Source organism: Rhyacophila brunnea, unplaced genomic scaffold (assembly GCF_057557595.1).
Source record: "Rhyacophila brunnea isolate RB1 unplaced genomic scaffold, BYU_Rbru_1.0 scaffold_22, whole genome shotgun sequence".
NCBI lineage: Eukaryota > Metazoa > Arthropoda > Insecta > Trichoptera > Rhyacophilidae > Rhyacophila > Rhyacophila brunnea.
Window position 1 is genome coordinate 7,724,963 of NW_028232882.1, and position 18,758 is coordinate 7,743,720.

The 18,758-nt window shown below is 36.2% G+C and overlaps 1 protein-coding gene across 2 annotated transcripts in view; it reads right to left on the reverse strand.

Annotated features, from left to right (window-relative positions):
- LOC147070003 (sodium-independent sulfate anion transporter) overlaps positions 1-18,758 on the reverse strand; it is a 131,280-nt gene that overhangs the window by 15,990 nt on the left and 96,532 nt on the right. For both annotated transcript variants that reach the window (XM_085949350.1, XM_085949351.1), the window contains exons 2-4: positions 6,018-6,277; positions 3,143-3,338; positions 974-1,194 (exon numbers count right to left, since the gene is read on the reverse strand). In XM_085949350.1, the coding sequence (XP_085805476.1) occupies positions 974-1,194; positions 3,143-3,338; positions 6,018-6,224 (624 nt within the window). In that variant the 5' untranslated portion in view covers positions 6,225-6,277. The remainder of the gene's footprint in view (positions 1-973; positions 1,195-3,142; positions 3,339-6,017; positions 6,278-18,758) is intronic.

The window sequence follows — 18,758 nt, forward strand, 5'->3', positions numbered from 1 at the left end:
CTACTACCGTCTATAATCGGCAACACATATCCCGCGGCGAACCAGAATACCACATAGCATACCTACAAATATAATAATGTCATTACCATATTTTAGGTTATTTTCTTGTTTACATATTAACTTGAGCACTGTCATTAGTTGTTATATGAGCATAGACAAAAATATAATGCAAACTCTTATGGTACCAAAATGCTTCAATTACATTATGATGAACGTTGCGTACTATCACGGCAATAAATTTAGTCTACGATTTCGTCATTTTGCAGAATATTTTCAACGATCACCATCTCTGTAAATTCAATGATGGAGAGAGTGCCAACTCTAATGTTTTTATTTTGAATTATTATTCATTATTCATGCTAATGTCAATTAATTTTAACAGTTTCTACGTGTGCGTACGTTAAAATTACTTATGATATTGCATCCATAGATAATATTTTGAACAGAACCCAACCTGCAAACAACATTCTTATAGAAAATACATAGTGCCAACGTCTAAAAACAAGAAACAGACGATTTTGACATGAGTCGAAAATGTGTAGGCATGTTGAAAATGATAAAAAACGTTCATTGTGTCATGTGGGGGGTATCGATGCAGTGCGGTACGCGTGAGGTGACCTCATTATTGTTCTGGTGATTTTGGCAGATTTTGCTAACTGACAATATTTGGGATGGAAGAATCAGTATTTTAAACACCAAGAAAAATGACATTACACACTTTTTTCCTGTAGCAGCAGCTTACTGTGACGTCATGTGATAGTACACAACGTGCATCATAGTATATTTAACACTTAAATGTCCGCCCAGTATTTTCGTTGCATTATTTGACATCGTTCGAACCACTGTACTTACTTTTGAACCTATTTCGAGTTTTCAAACAGGTTATTTTATGATACTGCTTCGTTCAAAAATTGCCCTTCAGGGTGGCTAAGTATCCAACAAAAAAATGATCTGTCATAAGATCAGAACTCACCCTTAAAAGCAGTAAAATAACGATACAGCCTGTCCCGAGGAGTGTGTCGGCCATTCTAGTCTCCCCGATGTGCAGGTAGATCATCTTCATGTCTCCCATGAAGTTTGTGGAGGTGAAATTCAAGCCAAGGAGACTCTTCAGCTGTGAGGCAGCTATGATCACTGATGTTGCAGAAGTGAAACCGACTGTCACTGGTATCGATATGAAGTCTATCAATACACCTGTATATGCAGAGATTAATAATTAATTGTAAGGGCGCTATCAGGAGAATTGAAAAACAAAAAAAAAATGTTCTCGCAGTTGAGTAGAACGCAGAACATTCATAATATGTATTTTATTTTATGGCTCGGTTGAATTCACAATATGTTCTTTAAAGGTGCTTTTAAACGATCAATTTTGCTATCCAATCAGTCTCCGTTTCTGTCGAGCTGTCTGTCAAACTGACATGTAAATGCAAAACTGAAGCGGCTGACTGTAACCAAAACGGAGACGAGACAGGATGGATTTTCTATCAGTTATCGTATTCGTTTTTAGAGTTGCCAGTTAAATTGACGTGTAAATTAGAATGTTGGCATATTTTTAATACTACTTTTCTAATTTGGATTGAAATATTATAATATCTTTAAATATAGGTATAGGTCTCTCAGCCAGAGTTGGTGCGAACACAGATACAAAAGATTGTGTGTATTGGTGCATTTCTGAGGGAACGGGCAATGCACAACGTCTACGAGAAACAGTCGTTTGTCTTGCTTACGTTTACTTATTGCGCTTCTAGCGAAAAGAGGACATGCTGCCGATTTAAAAATTTGAAACATCCTTTTTGTAAACAATAGGTCTGTGTGAGTATTGCTTTGCCTCAACTCTTGTTAACATATCTATATTGCATCAACCAATTTGTTTAGAAAGTAATTATAATAATAATATTCATTTTTAGTGGATAAAGAATACGTAAATATACACCGCCGATTCCGAACAGAACTGGTAAATGAAACCTCGACTGAACGGACAACAGAACTGACGTTTAAAAGCACCTTAAGACTTTTTACTAGGCGATGATTTAGCGCTTTCTTTAATAAATACCAGTGGCAGGGATTCGATAGTAAACAGTTATTTATCAATAAATTATTTACCACAATATGCAATTAATGTACCTAAATCAACAGTGGAGGTTTTCCAGTAACCATTGATCGTAATAAAACAATTGATGAATATAAAAAAAAATGAATAAGCATCCAGTGTTTGGATCAGTGGCTAAGGGTGAAGGTAGGCTGTTAAGATCCGCCATAAATAGTGCACATTAAACTTTGTCAGTCGTACGTATTTGTTTTCATTGAAATCTGATTACAATTCACAGACGATGTTGGTTAGTTTTTAAAATTCAATTAAACCCTGCGAAACCAAGTGATAATAAATAATGGTCAAAAAATACTTGTCAATCTATGAAATATCTAGTCTATCTATAGAATATCTAAAATTATGCAATTAAATCATACATAACTTTGGATAGTTTATAGATAGAATAATATTTTTTATCTATTATAGTTTGGTTTAGGCAGGGCTTAATGAATTTGAGCCAACGGAAAAATAGTCAAAAAATACTCGTCTATATATAAAATATCTAAAATTATGCAATTAAATCATACTTAACTTTGGATATTTTTATATAGAATAATATGTTTTTATCTATTATGGTTTGGTTAGGCAGGGCTTAATGAATTTAATCATAGATAGACCATGAAAAATGAACCAACAATATATTATGTAATATGTATCCAAAACAAATAAGTATGAATGAAAAAGTGTGCAAAATTTTATTGTATCGCCCAAAGTATACCAAAACTATTATGGTTTAGTTGAGGCAGGGCTTAATTGATTTTTAAAAACTAACCAACACCATTTGTAAATTGTAGTCTTAGTTCACTAAAAACAAATACATATGACTGACAAAGTTTAATGTGCACTGTTTACGGCGGATCTGAACAGCCTACCTCCACCCTTCGCTACTGGTTTGGATCCAGTGTCCGTTCAGCATAGTCAAAATGTCTCTATCCTACTGGATATTGTGCCCTATGGGTTCCTTTCAAAGAATGCTTAGTTAAATACAAGCATTTTTATGAGAGCTATAAATTATACTTAGTCAGGTGTGGGCATTCAATTCCAAAAACTTGCCTAGATGAAGTATCCCCATCAGCATCTGTATGATACCGGAGAGGAAGCAAAGAAGAACGGCGAAGTCAGGATTCCTGGTAGAAACCTGCTGGTAGGTCATCAGAGCCATGAGGGCAGTTGGTCCGATCGTGATGTCTTTGCAGGAGCCGAACACCGTGTAGATGAAACAGCCGACGAACGAGGAATAGAGGCCATACTGGAAAGAAGAAGATTGCAAACGATATTGTATATATTTATTTATTATCCAGATTTTAAAATTCCAAGAAATTACTTTGATACCATTAGAGCATTAGAGCTTGTCCAGATGACGCGTGTATACATCTCGAGTGCATGTGGACGGCTCGATGAAGTCACCGGTACCTCGACCGCGCGCGAGAAGTGACATGCGGTGATTACATGTGAACAGTTCAATGAGGTCACATATACCTGGAATGCGCGCGAGTAAAATCGCGCCATCTGGACAAGACCTTAGGCGCGATGAAGGTAGTGTAGTAAAACGTAGTACATTAATAGAAGTGAAACAATCACTAACACCCAGGCATTGATAATCTCGTGATGTATTGTGACATTATCGGGAATCGAATCCGAAGCCGCCGGATGAGAAACCAATGCTTACTCACTGGACTATGAGGGTCTGATATATTATTAACTAAACCTGTACAGTTTGCTTCTTGTGGACGTCGATGGTATGATATCATTGCCATATCAGAATAGGCGCTGAAAAGAGTGTTCACATTACTGTTAACCTCTGCCAAAAGAATGGGCGAAACGAGTCGATGACATAATACTACATCAGTGGTCGCGAACCTATAGTACGCGTACCACCAGTGGCACGCTAGATGGTTTTTCATGGCACGCGTTTGAAGAGAAAAAATAAATGACAGATCTCATTGTATAAAAAAATAGCAGGCAAATACTCTTCAAGAATAAGCATTACGTTTAATGTAAATATATAATTGTATAGGTCGGTTCCAATGACATTATTAATGGATGACGCACTCAATACAGTAGCGAGCAAGTAAATTCGCGCATTTGCATTCGCATGTATAGGTAGACGTCACGCAATTTCCATTTTACGATATAACGCATCGGGAATTTATAGCAATATGACCTTTATTGTAATGGCGTTAGAGCAGTGTTTCTAATGTCAATGTTCATTTGAGCGAACCCGTTCGAACCGAACCATTCGGCAGACCCAACAAAAAGCATCAGGAATTTATAGCAATATCACCTTTATTGTAATGGCGTTAGAACAGATTATGCCATTCGGCAGACCCGACAATAAAGTGAGTGTCATTTTCTTTTCCAAATGATTCGTCCATATTAATGTCATTGGTCGGTTCTTATATCTATACTAATATTATCGCACTAACCTTATCAGGCGGCGGGTGCAGCCGCGCCGCGAACCTCTGATTTTATCCGATTACAATGCTTGACATCACTGTAGCGAGAGAATACCTAATCTGATTTCATTTCTACCGACAAAAATGGCTGCACCAAATAACAAACAAAAACTTGGAGGAACTAGTACCTAGTAATAATTCTGGCGTTGAGTGGTATCTACAACATCATCATTTTTAATAGAATTCTTAAAAACTATTTTCCCCCATGAAAAACTGCGCGGCACGTCAGACAGTTGAAAAATAGGTAACCGGACAAAACAGAACATGACAAAACAAAACAGTGACAAAACAGAACAGTCAGGGGAAAAATGAAACATTAATTTTTGTGGAATCTATTTAGGTTAGGTTAGGTCATTATTTCGTTGTACCTAGTCACCCAATCATTTTGAACATATTATATTGATTAATATGAGATATCCTAAGCTTGCCGGCAAAGTCCCGTTTATTTGAGGCTTTCTAGCGATTAGGAATGCAGAAATTAGGTACTTATATAATTTGATTTATTATGGCGTATTGAAAATCTGTGCTATTAAAAATCTATCAACATAATAGAGATAGGACAATTTCAATATTAAATTTATATTTTTCCTGAAAGGTCATAGTTATATTTATCGTTGTTCTGTTTTGTCACTGTTCTGTTTTGTCATGGAACCGAAAAATAATATTTGGAAAATGTCAGCACGTGTACATAAAACGGTTCGCCAACCCTGTACATAATACATGCTCGTCTTTGTCACACCATTTATATAAACCACACCTACGTCGGAAATAATTGACGGATTTAATTTTGATATCTACAGCTGACAGTTTTGTCTTCCTTGGGTTTCCGGAAATCGTCATAATAATAACACCGAAGGAATTAGCGAGATGAAAGCGAACAAATGTCATTTTTGTTTGGGAATTATCAAAAATGTCAGGCATGTACCATCCCAACAAATTATATCGAGTCAGTGGAACGACTTTTCGTCCTTTGACTTCACATAAATTATGTATAAGTACAAGAAAAGTGTTTAAATTAAAAACCAAAGCACGATTGTTTTTATTTCTCAGGATTACTGAACTGGCCCAACCGTGTGTTGACTCATTGTGATTACGCAGAGGTTCTCAATGCTGTTGAATTATAGAGATGGGTCATCAGTCATGACCATACGTCCCGTTTTGTGTAGCCTATCCCGTTGTCCCCAAGCGCAGCTTCGGGACGCCGAAATGTTCCGTTTTCAGAAAGAGAGCAAACCATGGTAACAATTTCAAAAAAGGCGCGAAAAATCAGAAAATCAATAGAAAAAACACGGTTCCATGACAAAACTATTATAAATTTATTAATTTATTATTAATAATATTAAATTTATATATTTCCTGAAAGGTCATAGTTATATTTATCGTTGTTCTGTTTTGTCATGTTCTGTGTTGTCCGGTCACCAAAAAACACAGTTGCAAGTCTCAGTTCTTAAAGCTGCATAAATGGAAATTACCTGAGGTTCTAGACCAGCGAGTGTGGCGTAGGCCAGAGCCTGAGGCATGACAGTCAGGCCTACGGTGACTCCAGCAATCAGGTCATGGACCATCTGATCCATGTTGTAGAGCGGCAGCCACGTGAGGATTGGTAGATGCCTCCGGGCGAGCCTCTCGGCCCAGTTCTTCCGCTTTCCCACCGGCCAGCGGGGCGGCTGCGTCGTCATCGTGGACGCGGATACGGCTGATGGTCAGGTGGATGAGTTTGGGCTTGCAGGGCCTGAAATCGGTAAATGTATACTATTTTAATAAAAATTGAAGAATATTGCATAAATTAAAATAACTGAGATGGACGGGACATGTGAGCATGGCCCTGATATCCTGAAGCGGACCCCCAGGCCAGGATCATTGGCGCCCCCCTACCTATCGCTAAGGTTAAAGACAGACTGATGCTTTTCCAAATGGTGTACGAGGTCAAATAAAATTCAGTGTAGATTTTTTAACACAACAACCAAAAATTGCGTTGCACAACCATATATTATTTTAAAATGGAAATAAACCTAAGTAAAATAGCGCCGCAGGCGGCTTTTTCACTACTAGAATTAGAGAAAATTTAAGATGTATGTTTATCTCATTTATCTGGTCGACCGCCACGCCGCCCCCCCCCCCTCTGCCCGGGCCACTAGGCTAGAGCCTTGTCAGTCCCACCCTTGTGGGGGCCATGCATGTGAAAACGTATTATGTCGCAGGAATCGATCACAGAGAGTATAGCAGAAGTTTGCACGGTTGCATATTTTCACACTGCAAAGACCTTTATTATGCTCTACCCATCTTAGAAAAGAAATTGTGTTTTAATTTGTTGTAACGCATTTGCCATACGCAATAGAAAGTAATTGTAAACTTCATATGCGTTACTTACGTAGAACTATACCTTTGTATTCGGCAGGGCTTCTAACCGGTATTTTGTTTCGGTTTTCGTTCCGGTTAAAGTAAAAAATGTATAAGTATATCGGTTCAGTTCCGGTTCGAAGTAAAGTCGTGAATCGATCGGTAATGATGTAAAAAAAAATGCTATATTAGTATCACTTATAGCTTGTGAAGAAATAAACAAAGCGAAACAAAATAATAAAGGTATCATTCTGTAGACAAAGAGAGTCCCCTGACGGCTAAAAAAATAAAAATTATCCGCCATTTTCCAAGATGGCACACCATATTATACGAGTGTTAATTTGCGTAATGTTATTACTGAGCAAGCCATCGGTTGATACCGTCTGACTTGGTCACCACAAAGGCTAAATTTTGTGGACGTGAAGATCTCTTCACATATTTTAGTAGATATGTCCGTATTGTTTTAGCTCTGTTTTTGTAAACTATATATTTATTAATTAGAATTATTTATATTTGTTAGTATACCGTGCTCCTCTCTCCCATGAGTACTTTTTATTAGAAAATCTCGTGTAAACTCAGTCAAAATATACTTGCGTGCGTGGCGATCTTGGGTATCTGCTCCTAAAACATTCCTAGGCGTAAAAAAACTGCTGATACTTCACATCAAACGTAGGGCCTCGTGATACTCTCGATTAAGACCTAGTGTGGTGCGTGCCGGTTTGGTTTGGATGAGTATATGCCTATTCGAAAAACGTTTTGAAAATGGCGTCCATATCGTAGTTCGTAGTTCCATTTTTTACCGTTCTTTAGATAAGTTTGTAGGACTGTATGTACGGTTGTTAATCAGCTTTAATGTTATTACTGGACAAACATAACAATATGCAAACCTCCCCTTTAGTGGAATTGTTTCAATGTAGGTAAAGCCGTGTTGACACGGTCTAAGTGCGATCCAAGTACACTTGGACCGAGCGCCATCCAAGCGCACTCGTACGGGGCATCTTCATACAAATTACTCCTATCAGTCCTATCCAAGCTACTTGGACCGCGTCCTACTCATCCAGGCTAGCTTGGATAGGAATAATTAGTAAGAAGATATCTCATACGAGTGCGCTCGGTCCAAATCAACATGGATCGTACTTGGATCGTGTCAACGCGGCTTAAGGGGTTATTAATATTATCACCTGATAATACTGGACTATTATTATATTATATTACAATGTAAACAATATTTTTTTACGATGTGCGATGAATCGGTTTACGCGGCGTTGATTTATAACGCGCTTATCGTAAAAAACGTGACCGCGAATTCGCTTATTGATAACAAGGAACGAGACCGAATATTGATCGCGCTTGCAAGAAAAAATAATGCGATAGTGTATTACAAGCATGTCCAACGCGTCAGTGACGTACCTAGGCAAAGTGCCGCCCTTAAGCAGACCCTTTTCATTTTTAATTTTAAATTGTCTGTAAATTTGTTAGCTACATACTTATTTATTTTACACACGGCAGTGTCGAAGGGTGGAGGTAGGTTGTTAAGATCCGCCATAAATAATGTACACTAAACTTTGTCAGGCATACGTATTTGATTTCTTTGATACACTTTGCATACACTTGCCTATATAAATAATAAGTGAAGTAGGCTGTTTCAAAAAACTCTTCTGCAAAATATTTCAAATGTAAGTTAGAATAGTTCTGCATTCAGCTGACGATGTTTTCATTCAACAAAGAATACAATGTGTAAACTGTAGATAGTGTTATTATTATTTTTAAAAATTCAATTAAACCGTGCCTAATCCAAGTCATAGTAGATAATAGTCAAAAAATATTCGTTTATTTATAAAACGTCTAAAGGCATACGAGGGTAACCGTTTATATTTCGGGAATAACAAACAAAAAAGATTTTTTTATAAATGAAAACAGTTTTGTTGTTTTTAAAAATATGTTACACGATAATTTATATACTTTTCCATACGTTTGAACCAATCTGGAAAGCATTTTTGCCACTTTGCAGAAGGTAACTCCAAAACATGGTTTTTGAATGCATCAACCGCCTCTTCTAGTGTAAAAAATCATTGACCACGCAATGTATCTTTGACTGTCGGGAATAAAAAGAAATTATTCGGTGCCAAATCGGGGCTGTACGGCGGATGACCCACCAATTTAATGTTTTAAGTGCTCAAATAGGCGCTTGTTTGAGCCGATGTGTGAGAGCTCGCATTGTCTTGATGAAGGATGATTTGACGCCGATGGTTGCTTTTCCTTATTTCACCAAAAAATCTGGCAAACAAATGATTTTTTACCATTCAGAATTGACTGTTCTACAATTCTCTAAAGGCATAGTTGCGATATGGGCCGTTTTTTCGAAAAAACAGGCGGCCATTTGCTTCGAAGTGCTTCGAGCGCGAGAAACTTTTGTTGGTTTAAGCTCATTTTGGAAGACCCATACGGTCGACTGCTGCTTAGTTTCGGGCTCATACGTATAGATCCAAGATTTGTCACATGTAACAATCTTATAAACGTTTTTTGAAGCACCTCAATCATATTTTTTGAGCATTTCCTAGCACCAATCGACACGCGCCTTTTTTTGTGCGATTGTCAAATTATGCGGGATCCAACGCGAACATAGCTTTTTCACGTCTAAATGTTCATGCAAGATCGTATACGCGCTGGTGTTTCTAATGCCCAGGGATGCTTCAATCTCACGGTATATCACATGATGATCTTGCATTATCAGTTCACGCACAGCATCGATGTTTTCTGGAGAAATAACCGATTTTGGACGACCTTCACGCGGCTCGTCTGTGAGCAAACGACGGCCATGATAAAATTCGTTAAACCAGCGATATAGCGTAGTTTTTGATGGTGCTTCATAGCCAGATGCACTGTTCCCGCGATAATCTACGTCGAAAGTTATAAAAAATAATCACACGAAAATTTTCACGACTTAATTCCATTTTTTAGCTGAGATAAATTTTTCAAATGAATTTAAAAAAAGAAAAAGCGTCCGTTTATTAAAACGTTCAGAGTACTTTTGCCGTTAAAAATGACAAACTTCAAAATACAGAAGTCAAATTGCACCTAGCAACACCAGTGTTGCCAATTCCCGAAATATAAACGGCTACCTATGTACCATTAAGCCATACATCATTTTAGATATTTTATAGATAGAAGAGCCAGGGTTAAATGAATTAAAAAAAAAACTAACCAACACCATGCACCTATTATTAATTCAACGATAACAAATAAGTATGACTGAAAAACTGTGCACAATTTTGTCGGATCGCCCATAGCATACCTAAACTATTATGGTTTGGTTGGGCTGGGTATAATTAAATTTGAAAACGTAACCAGCACCATCTGCAAATTGTATTATTAGGTACGAATAAGTATGGACATACAAAGTTTAGTGTGCACTATTTATGTCGAATCTTAATAGCCTACATCCATTCCTCGCCACTGGTAGCCTATTTACCTATATTATTATGTTTAATAGACCTACCCTAAACAGACAAATACCTACATTAAAAAAACGAAATACACAAATCTACTGAGAATTAGAGCATTTCCACGAAACCCACTCTCAATCAGTGGTGGTCTTAGTTATGGCCCCCACATCCTGAAACGGGCCCCCTACCTATCACTAAGGATAAAGGAATTTTGATGGTCTACAGTAGCGTTTTCCAAACGGTGTACGCGGTAAAATTAATGTATATATTTAGTGTTTTTTTTTTGTATAGTTTAATTTAATACATCCATTTCAATTATGGAGTTGTGGAGTATTGGACACACAATTAAAAATTGTATCGTACAACCACATAATTTTTAGTAATAATATTATTGCAGGAAAATAGCGCCGCATGCGACTTTTTTACTAGTGAAGCAAAGTTGCGATGTGTGTTTAGCCAACTTATCTGGTCGACTCGCCTCGCCGGGCCCTTCCTGAGCCCGGGCCCCCAGGCTAGGGCTCTGTCAGCCCCCCCCCCTCTGTTGGCAGATGGTCTTAGTTACGTGGAGGTCTTTGGCGCTGGCAGGTTTGAAGGCATCTTTGTGAAAAATTTGCTTGTGCGATAAACTGCCATTACAATATGTATTATAATGGGTACTTATTACAAATCACAATACAATAATAATTATATTGTCAGCACTTTTTATGGTTCGATTATTTTTTAAACTAAGATGTCGATACTTTCTGATGGAGCGACCCCATCGTCTGCTTCATGGCAAACCGCCACTGCTCTCTAAAGTTGTAATATTAATTTGTAGTATACATTAGAGACACATATGTTTTTATATAATACCTCTGTTCATGTTGATTGTTGAATAATTATAATGGGAGAGTGTGGTAGATTACTTCCAGTTTTAATGCTGGATAGATCACAACATTGAAGTTGGACATGCCTGGTTTATTATTATGAACGTAATGTACACTTAACTGATAAACACGTTTACTGTTCGTTCAACTATCATCCACGTATTTTTAATTAATTATGAACTATAATATAAATAAACCATACCCTTGCTTTTTTTGCTTACAAATGTTTCTCTTTTTTCATTTTGTTGAACATTTATAATTAACAAAGCTTTGAGAGGTAACAGAGAGATAAACTGTTATAGATAAGACTACAGAGAGGTATTTAGATTACTTTGATCATGGCCAATATTCAAGAAGGTCATCCACAAAAATTCGCGCCAAATTTCCGTAGACCCATTTCATATCTGTCAAAATCAAAATGTTTCTAATTTTGATTTAACCATTTAACCAGCTTTGTGTGTAGTCTCAATTTGCGCTGCATGACATGTAATTTAATAATAATAGTATACAAAAGTTGTTAAATAAATTTATTTATTTTCAATAAAAAAAATGATTTTGACAGTTATTTCAATCTCTGTTAAACGGCAAATAATTTTCAACTACAGGCGCGACGAAATTTTGGACTCGCTGGCATTCAGAGAGAGAACGTCGATCTGGCAACACGTCAATTTGTTTCGTGATGGCGACGGGGGTATTAATTCTTAAATCGTGTAAAGATGACTAAAAACGTTACCCATTTACTTGAAAAAGAAAACATGTCAATGAATATATTATTATTGTTACTAATAGAACATACGTTAAAGTGCCCACCACCACCCGTCATATATGTACAACCGTGGGTATGCACGGCCGCTTTCTATGACGCTTTAAACGTGTCTGAAAGAAGTGATTTTAAGTGCTCATTCCGTCCCGAGACGGAGCCGCATGGGACTGATGCTGCAACCATACACCGTATTGCTTAAAGAAGAAAGTTAAGAGAGAAAATGTTTGTTTTTTGGACTGGCTCTGCTGTCCGCTGACGTTAAGCGCTCTGTGTACCCGCATACTGAGTGTCACGAATTGAAATGGCAATAAACATAACATTAATTGGACGCATGTTGGATTTATATGACAAATTATATTTCGTTCGGCATGCGTCATTTGCACTCGCGACCCGCAATCCGCGCATCGCCTAGCCACGATCTTTTTAGACCATGCCTCAACTGAGGTACCTATAGCCTTAATATCGGCGACCATCTTTTATATTGTTAATCCATGGTACAATACAACTTTTGATTCCTAGATGGCGTTTGGTTTTGAGTTAAGCACCAAGTCTCACAGCCATAAATTACCACTGGCCTTATAATTGTTTTATATATTAGAAGTTCCGAAAAATCTTTGGACCCACGTTGGAAAATGGGAACTACAGAATAAAAATGAACCAAGAGTTGGAAGAGCTGATTGAACAGCAAACAATCATAAGATACTGTAAGTCCCAAAGACTACTATGGGCGGGACATGTGGAGAGAATGCCTGAAGTTAGAGCGCCAAAGGATCATGACGAAGTGGCTACCCCAACGGAAGAGGCCCAGAGGCCGTCCAAGAAGTAGATGGGCTGACGCCGTAGAAGTGGACTGGCTTCATATAGGAAGTCCCGGTAACTGGAGAAGTGTGGCGAGAGACCGGAGTGAGTGGAGAGCGGTTGTGGAGGAGGCCAAATCCCACCCCGGGATGTAGCGCCGTGGAAGAAGGAAGAAGATGGCGTTTGGATCTCTCATTTAAAAAAAAAATCTTAAACGTACTTGCACATTCTTATGTTTTATTTTATTCAATCAATTCCTTTTTGAAGATGTATAATTCGGAATAACCTCAAATTTTCACGGACTTTATTCTAAACTGTATGTTTCCTGTATGTATAAATACTGTATGTAAGTAGCCCAGAAATTATGTATGTCACTTAAAATCACAGAACAGACAATAAATAGAATTCCGATAGGCTATATATATACCAATACAGTAAATTTTTAAGCAGGGTTTTGAATGTGTGAGCGTCCTACGAAAACGAACCTCGCATTATAGACCTGCAGTAGTGTGTGTAATACACCAATATTAAATGAGCGTCAATGCATAAACCGAGAGCAGTTGTCAGTATTTGACGTATGACGTATTCTTCCTTACCCGAGATCGGTTGCCTGCTTCTCCTCAGTGGCGCACCCAGGAGGGGGGCAAGGGGCCCTGGCACCCCCCAAACATGAAAATTATCAGAATGATTTTAAACATTGAAATTGAAAGGCAATAAATTACTATACCTTGGGCTTAGACAAATTAAAACACGGCAAAAAAATGATTTGTAATTATTCTCCAGCACCCTTTTTAGAAAAAATTCTTAGATTTTAATTTCTTACACAAAAATTTAGAAACAGTAATGTCGGGTTTTTTAGAAACCCAATCCCTAATGGAACTGTCAAAAAATTCTCGGTGTCCACCCGAATTCCGGAGCGGTGTAGGTCATGGCTGACAGGGCTCTAGCCTGGGGGCCCGGGCTGTGGGGGGCCCGGCGTGTCGGGTTGACCAGATAAGTGAGATAAACGCACATCATAAATTAGCTTTAATAGTTAAAAAAAGTCGCCTGCGGGCCTATTATACTTCTTGGCCATAAACATTTTCAATATTTAATATAATTGTGCAATATATTTTTTGATTATTATGTGTCGATACTAGACAGCTCCATTATTAAAGTAGATGTATTAAAAATCGCCAATAATTCACTGTATAAGTAGATACCCTTAGAACTAAAACACAATTTGAAAAACGTCAATGTAGTGTTTCACACTGCCTTTAATCTTAGCGGTAGGTTGGGGGACCGCCAAATATCCTAGCCTTAGAGCCCGTTGTAGGATGTGGGGGCCATGGTGTAGGTACACCGAGTGCAATAGACAAAAGACCGATAAACTAGAAATTAGGCTGTGATGTGTTGAGTAGGTTTGTGTATAAGTTAAATGCAATAATACTTTTTTTTGTACATTTTCAATTAATATTTTGGAACCTCAACAAAAAAACCAAAAATCGACGATAAACATTCGGCAAAAAGAACGACTACACCCACTACAGTCGGTGGTGGTGTAAACCAAAAGAACATTTTTTTTCAGTGGAATTCGGCATAAATATTGTAGCCACAGAAAAGAAAATATTTCTGAGTTCCCTGATTGTAGCTCTTTAGACCAAGCGGGTAGCACAGCCGATATTATTTGACTAATGTTTTAGCATACTAGGCGCACATGTCCAGCATGGTCGCTGTTAGTCACTTCCAATCCGCCAGTCGCTGATGACACGCTCAACGGTTACCGCCACTATGCCTCCAATTTTTTTTTAACAAATAGGAGAAACTGTAAAAATATACCGCCGTATATTGTGAAAATATGTAAAAATAATTATATGAATCAGAAAAAGAGTCTATGGGAGTAATTTATATTCTCCTTGCTCCCCCCCCCCCCAATATTAAATCCTGAGTGCGCCACTGCTTCACCTTACCCGTTAGGTATTTCAGTTCCCATTATTTTGAGTTCACTGCTTAAAATCCATATTTTACATAAGTATCTACGGTAAAACAATATGTGTAGCGTCCATGCGCGGCAAAACTAAATCTTAATAATGACCGTTAAGTGCAAATTATACATTTGAAACGTATAGAAATACAAAGTAGTCAAAGGCACAAACCAATAAAACATACTTATAAATTTTAATAAAATAGGTAAGTAATATATTATATTTTCTGTACTAGAAGTAGTAACATCGTCTTCTTCATTAAACAAAGATGATTTAGAATGGTAACCCATAATTTTTGTTATATGCAATTTATTGATCTGGCAAGTAAATTCATTTCACTTGTTTCGAATGTTCCATATTTCAATTTTTATTCACCACAATGTTGCCATTAAGCCCCGTTTACACGTGCATGGATTTACAGCTGGCAGTACGTATTACCGTGGCCATAACAAGAAAATGTACGTGTATACATGTGTTATCCTGCAGCTCCAACATTGCATGCATGAATCAAAAAAGTTCGGAAGCTTCTGAATTTTCATGCGACATGCGCAGTAGAAAGATAGTGGCGAACATGCGGCAAAAAAATGAACTACACCACGGAGAGACTCATTTTGAGGTTAGCCGATTTTTACGACCTGTCAAATAGTACCATAAAATGACAACATCGCGTCTCGCTTACTCTTAAATATTGATATTGGAGAGACAGTCAGCACGTTTACGTGTAAACAGTTATTGTCACGATAGTTTAAAATACACACTATTGCTGCCAGTCAATCCATGCACGTGTACAGGCGCTATTATATTTCGTGGTGATTTTTGTGTACACCTACACCTCGTGGAACATTTTTTTATTCCTTCTGCTGTGCAAGCCGATAATTATAGTTAGTAATTATTTCGCGTCACCCTGTTGGAGGATATTCCGATGAACTGAACTAAATCGAGTCAATAAAATACCTACACGGTGACTGTAATGTAATACTAATCGCCGTCGCCTTTGAAAACATGTCAAATATAAACATTTGCAAGCCATTTTGTCGATTTCGCGGAATCAGAGTAAGACGGCGAAATTGTTTAAAAACAAGAATGTACCTACCTTTTTACACATTTGTAGATATTCATTCCAAATTCAAAATATATATATATCTGAGTAAATTTTATTATGGATTATTCATTTTACGATAATATCTCTAAAATCAAAAAAATGAAACTTGATTCGATATAAAGAAAAAGGATTTAAAATAAAGCATATTTTTATTTCCTAGAATAGTACCTACGGACATTTTTTTAATTACTTATATAAAAAAATATGTAAGTACTTACTTACTTATGTACCTATTATTCAAAAATTTCTCTTACACATTTTGAGAGGTCTAATTTTTAATGATAAAAAAGGAAACCTTAGAAAGCACCAACTAGTAAAATAAAGGTTTCTTTAATATCTTCGATTAAAAAAAGGGTTTTTAGACACGTATTAATTAGATAATTAAAACACTTTAAAATGGGAATTATTAATAAATAAATTACAAGATAAAAAGAACTTTTTATATACAACGTTTTTAAATTTTCTGTTGAACCATATAAACTTGACTTGACTAGCTTAAACAATCAAAAAAAATGTACTTGACATGTCATATTGATTTCCATAGTAACGCAAGTATATATTAATAATTTAGTTGCTAGGACCCCAGACCCCTTAGCAACCAATAATGGTGTCGAAATAACTTTTCATACAAAACAGAATTAACTGAAAATGAATTCAATTCTAAAAAGTATTAAAAAATGCATTGGCATCGTGTTCTGATATATTCTAAAAGTTTCAAATGTCTAGCTAGTCGGGAAGTTAGTTAAACATCGATTGCAAGATTCGTACCGGACAAAGAACCACCGGATAAATAAGAATACGAGCTAAGAAAAACGTTGTAAAATGGACGTTAAAGTAATAATATATTATAATACTATAGTGCTATACTAATTATCTGGCTTCGCATGTGGTAGCTTCGTTGATCAATATACATTTTTATCTTAAAAAAAATAATAATACTTGATTACATTCTTCAATATTAAAATATCTGTATCTAAGTATGCATACAACATGTGAAAATGAAAATAATTCTGACAGCTAAGTGAAACAAAAGAACATGAAATTAAAATCGAATCTAAAATATGCAAACATTATCTTGATCTGTTGTGAAAATTCAAAATTGGAATTGGTATGAAAGGTAATTTGAACAAACAATCTTTGTACTTATTTTTCATAATATTATGTAGATGTCAGTTGGAGTTAGGTAGGAAAAGGAAATCAAACAAACATAATGTTGACTTTTACATTTTATAATATATATATTGTTTTTCAATTTGTGTGTGTCAGGGTATGGACCTAATAGGTTGAGCAAGTGGCTGACATCCATTTCTCGTAAAAAACAAAATCTGTCAATACAAACCTCCACTCTGTGGAGGCCCATATGATCCTATCAGGATCGGACATGGTCGAAAAAAAAAAAAAAAAAAATATATATATATGGTTGGACCAATAATTATGGTCGCCCTCATCCTAATATTTCCCTCCTAAATATAATACAAAGTAAGTCCAGGCGCAACTCAGTTACGAGTTATCAGTCGACCGTTATAAATAAATAAACTTCAGTTACATCAAGACAACGTTAGAGCTTAACCATCGTTAACGAGCAATTCATTTTGATGTGTTTATTAAATATTTATTCCCACAATAAGAAAATGTAGACAATCATGATACCATAGACAATATTATCTTTATTTGCTTAGATCTCTAACATCCCCATAATACAACCCATTATACGGTAGGTACCTGGGTATACCAACGATTGCAATACCGAATGAAAATTTCAATACCGGTTTTTCGGTATTATTTATTGAATACCGGTATTAATACCGGTATTCCTTAAACATTAAAAAAACAGAAGTAGGTGCTTATCAATAAATATAGCTATAAAAATATTTTTTAAATATTATTTTATAGCAAAAATCTACATAAGTATCTACATTTATTATGTTGACATTTAAAAATATGTATTGACAATAATTGTAGAACTAATGATTTTTTACAAATAATTTGAATATATTGATAATTTTAACTAAAGCCCTCAAAAGTTCATCAAGTGCAAATAAGTCCGGCTGCAGGAAAAACTTATTAAATGCAACGCTTGTACAGTCACCAATAATTATAGAATAATTGAACATTTTTGTCACGGATGTTTTCTATTTCGAAATAATATTATTATAATTCATCTCGAAAATTACTTATATAAATATATTTGATGAAGTTTGTTTTATTATTTTTTCACCCCTGTTGGATTTACTCAATACATTTGCATTTTAGCAGCACATAACTTATGATTCATTTTCAAAAACGTAAACGAGTGTGCTTTCTTAATACCGAAAATTCCGGTATTTTGGATTTTTAAAACCGGTATTTCGGTATTGATAAATACTGGAATACCGGTTTCGAAATACCGGTATTGAATGTACTGTTAAAGTGTGTATCTACTGTTCTTTTCGGTTATTAATCGTTTACCTCCCTTCAACAGAGAGTCTTCGCCACTGGTGTAAATTAAGTGTCCGCGTTTAAAGTGCAAATGTTTTTATTGGACAATTATTTATTTAATACGGTGGATGCCCTTCAATTGGCTGCAATTTGCATTGCGATGCGTTCATATGACAAGCTAAAATTCAATTCGGTAGAATTTATTCTTCCATAACAAGATTAAATTCAATTAGATACAATTTATTATATTATACGAGTATTAACAATGTTTTGCATCTTAATTTCTCTTCAATTTTTACGATTTTCCCATTAAAAATTCCCACACATATATATACTGAACCGTAGCTTGGAAAGTTTATCAGCAGTCTGTTTCTTATAACATTATCTCTTTTGTTTGAGTAGGTAATGATATAAGGCTATACCTCAGTTGAGGCATGGTCTAAAAAGATCGTGGCTGGGCGATGCGCAGATTGCGGGTCGCGGGTGCAAATGACGCATGCCGAACGAAATATAATT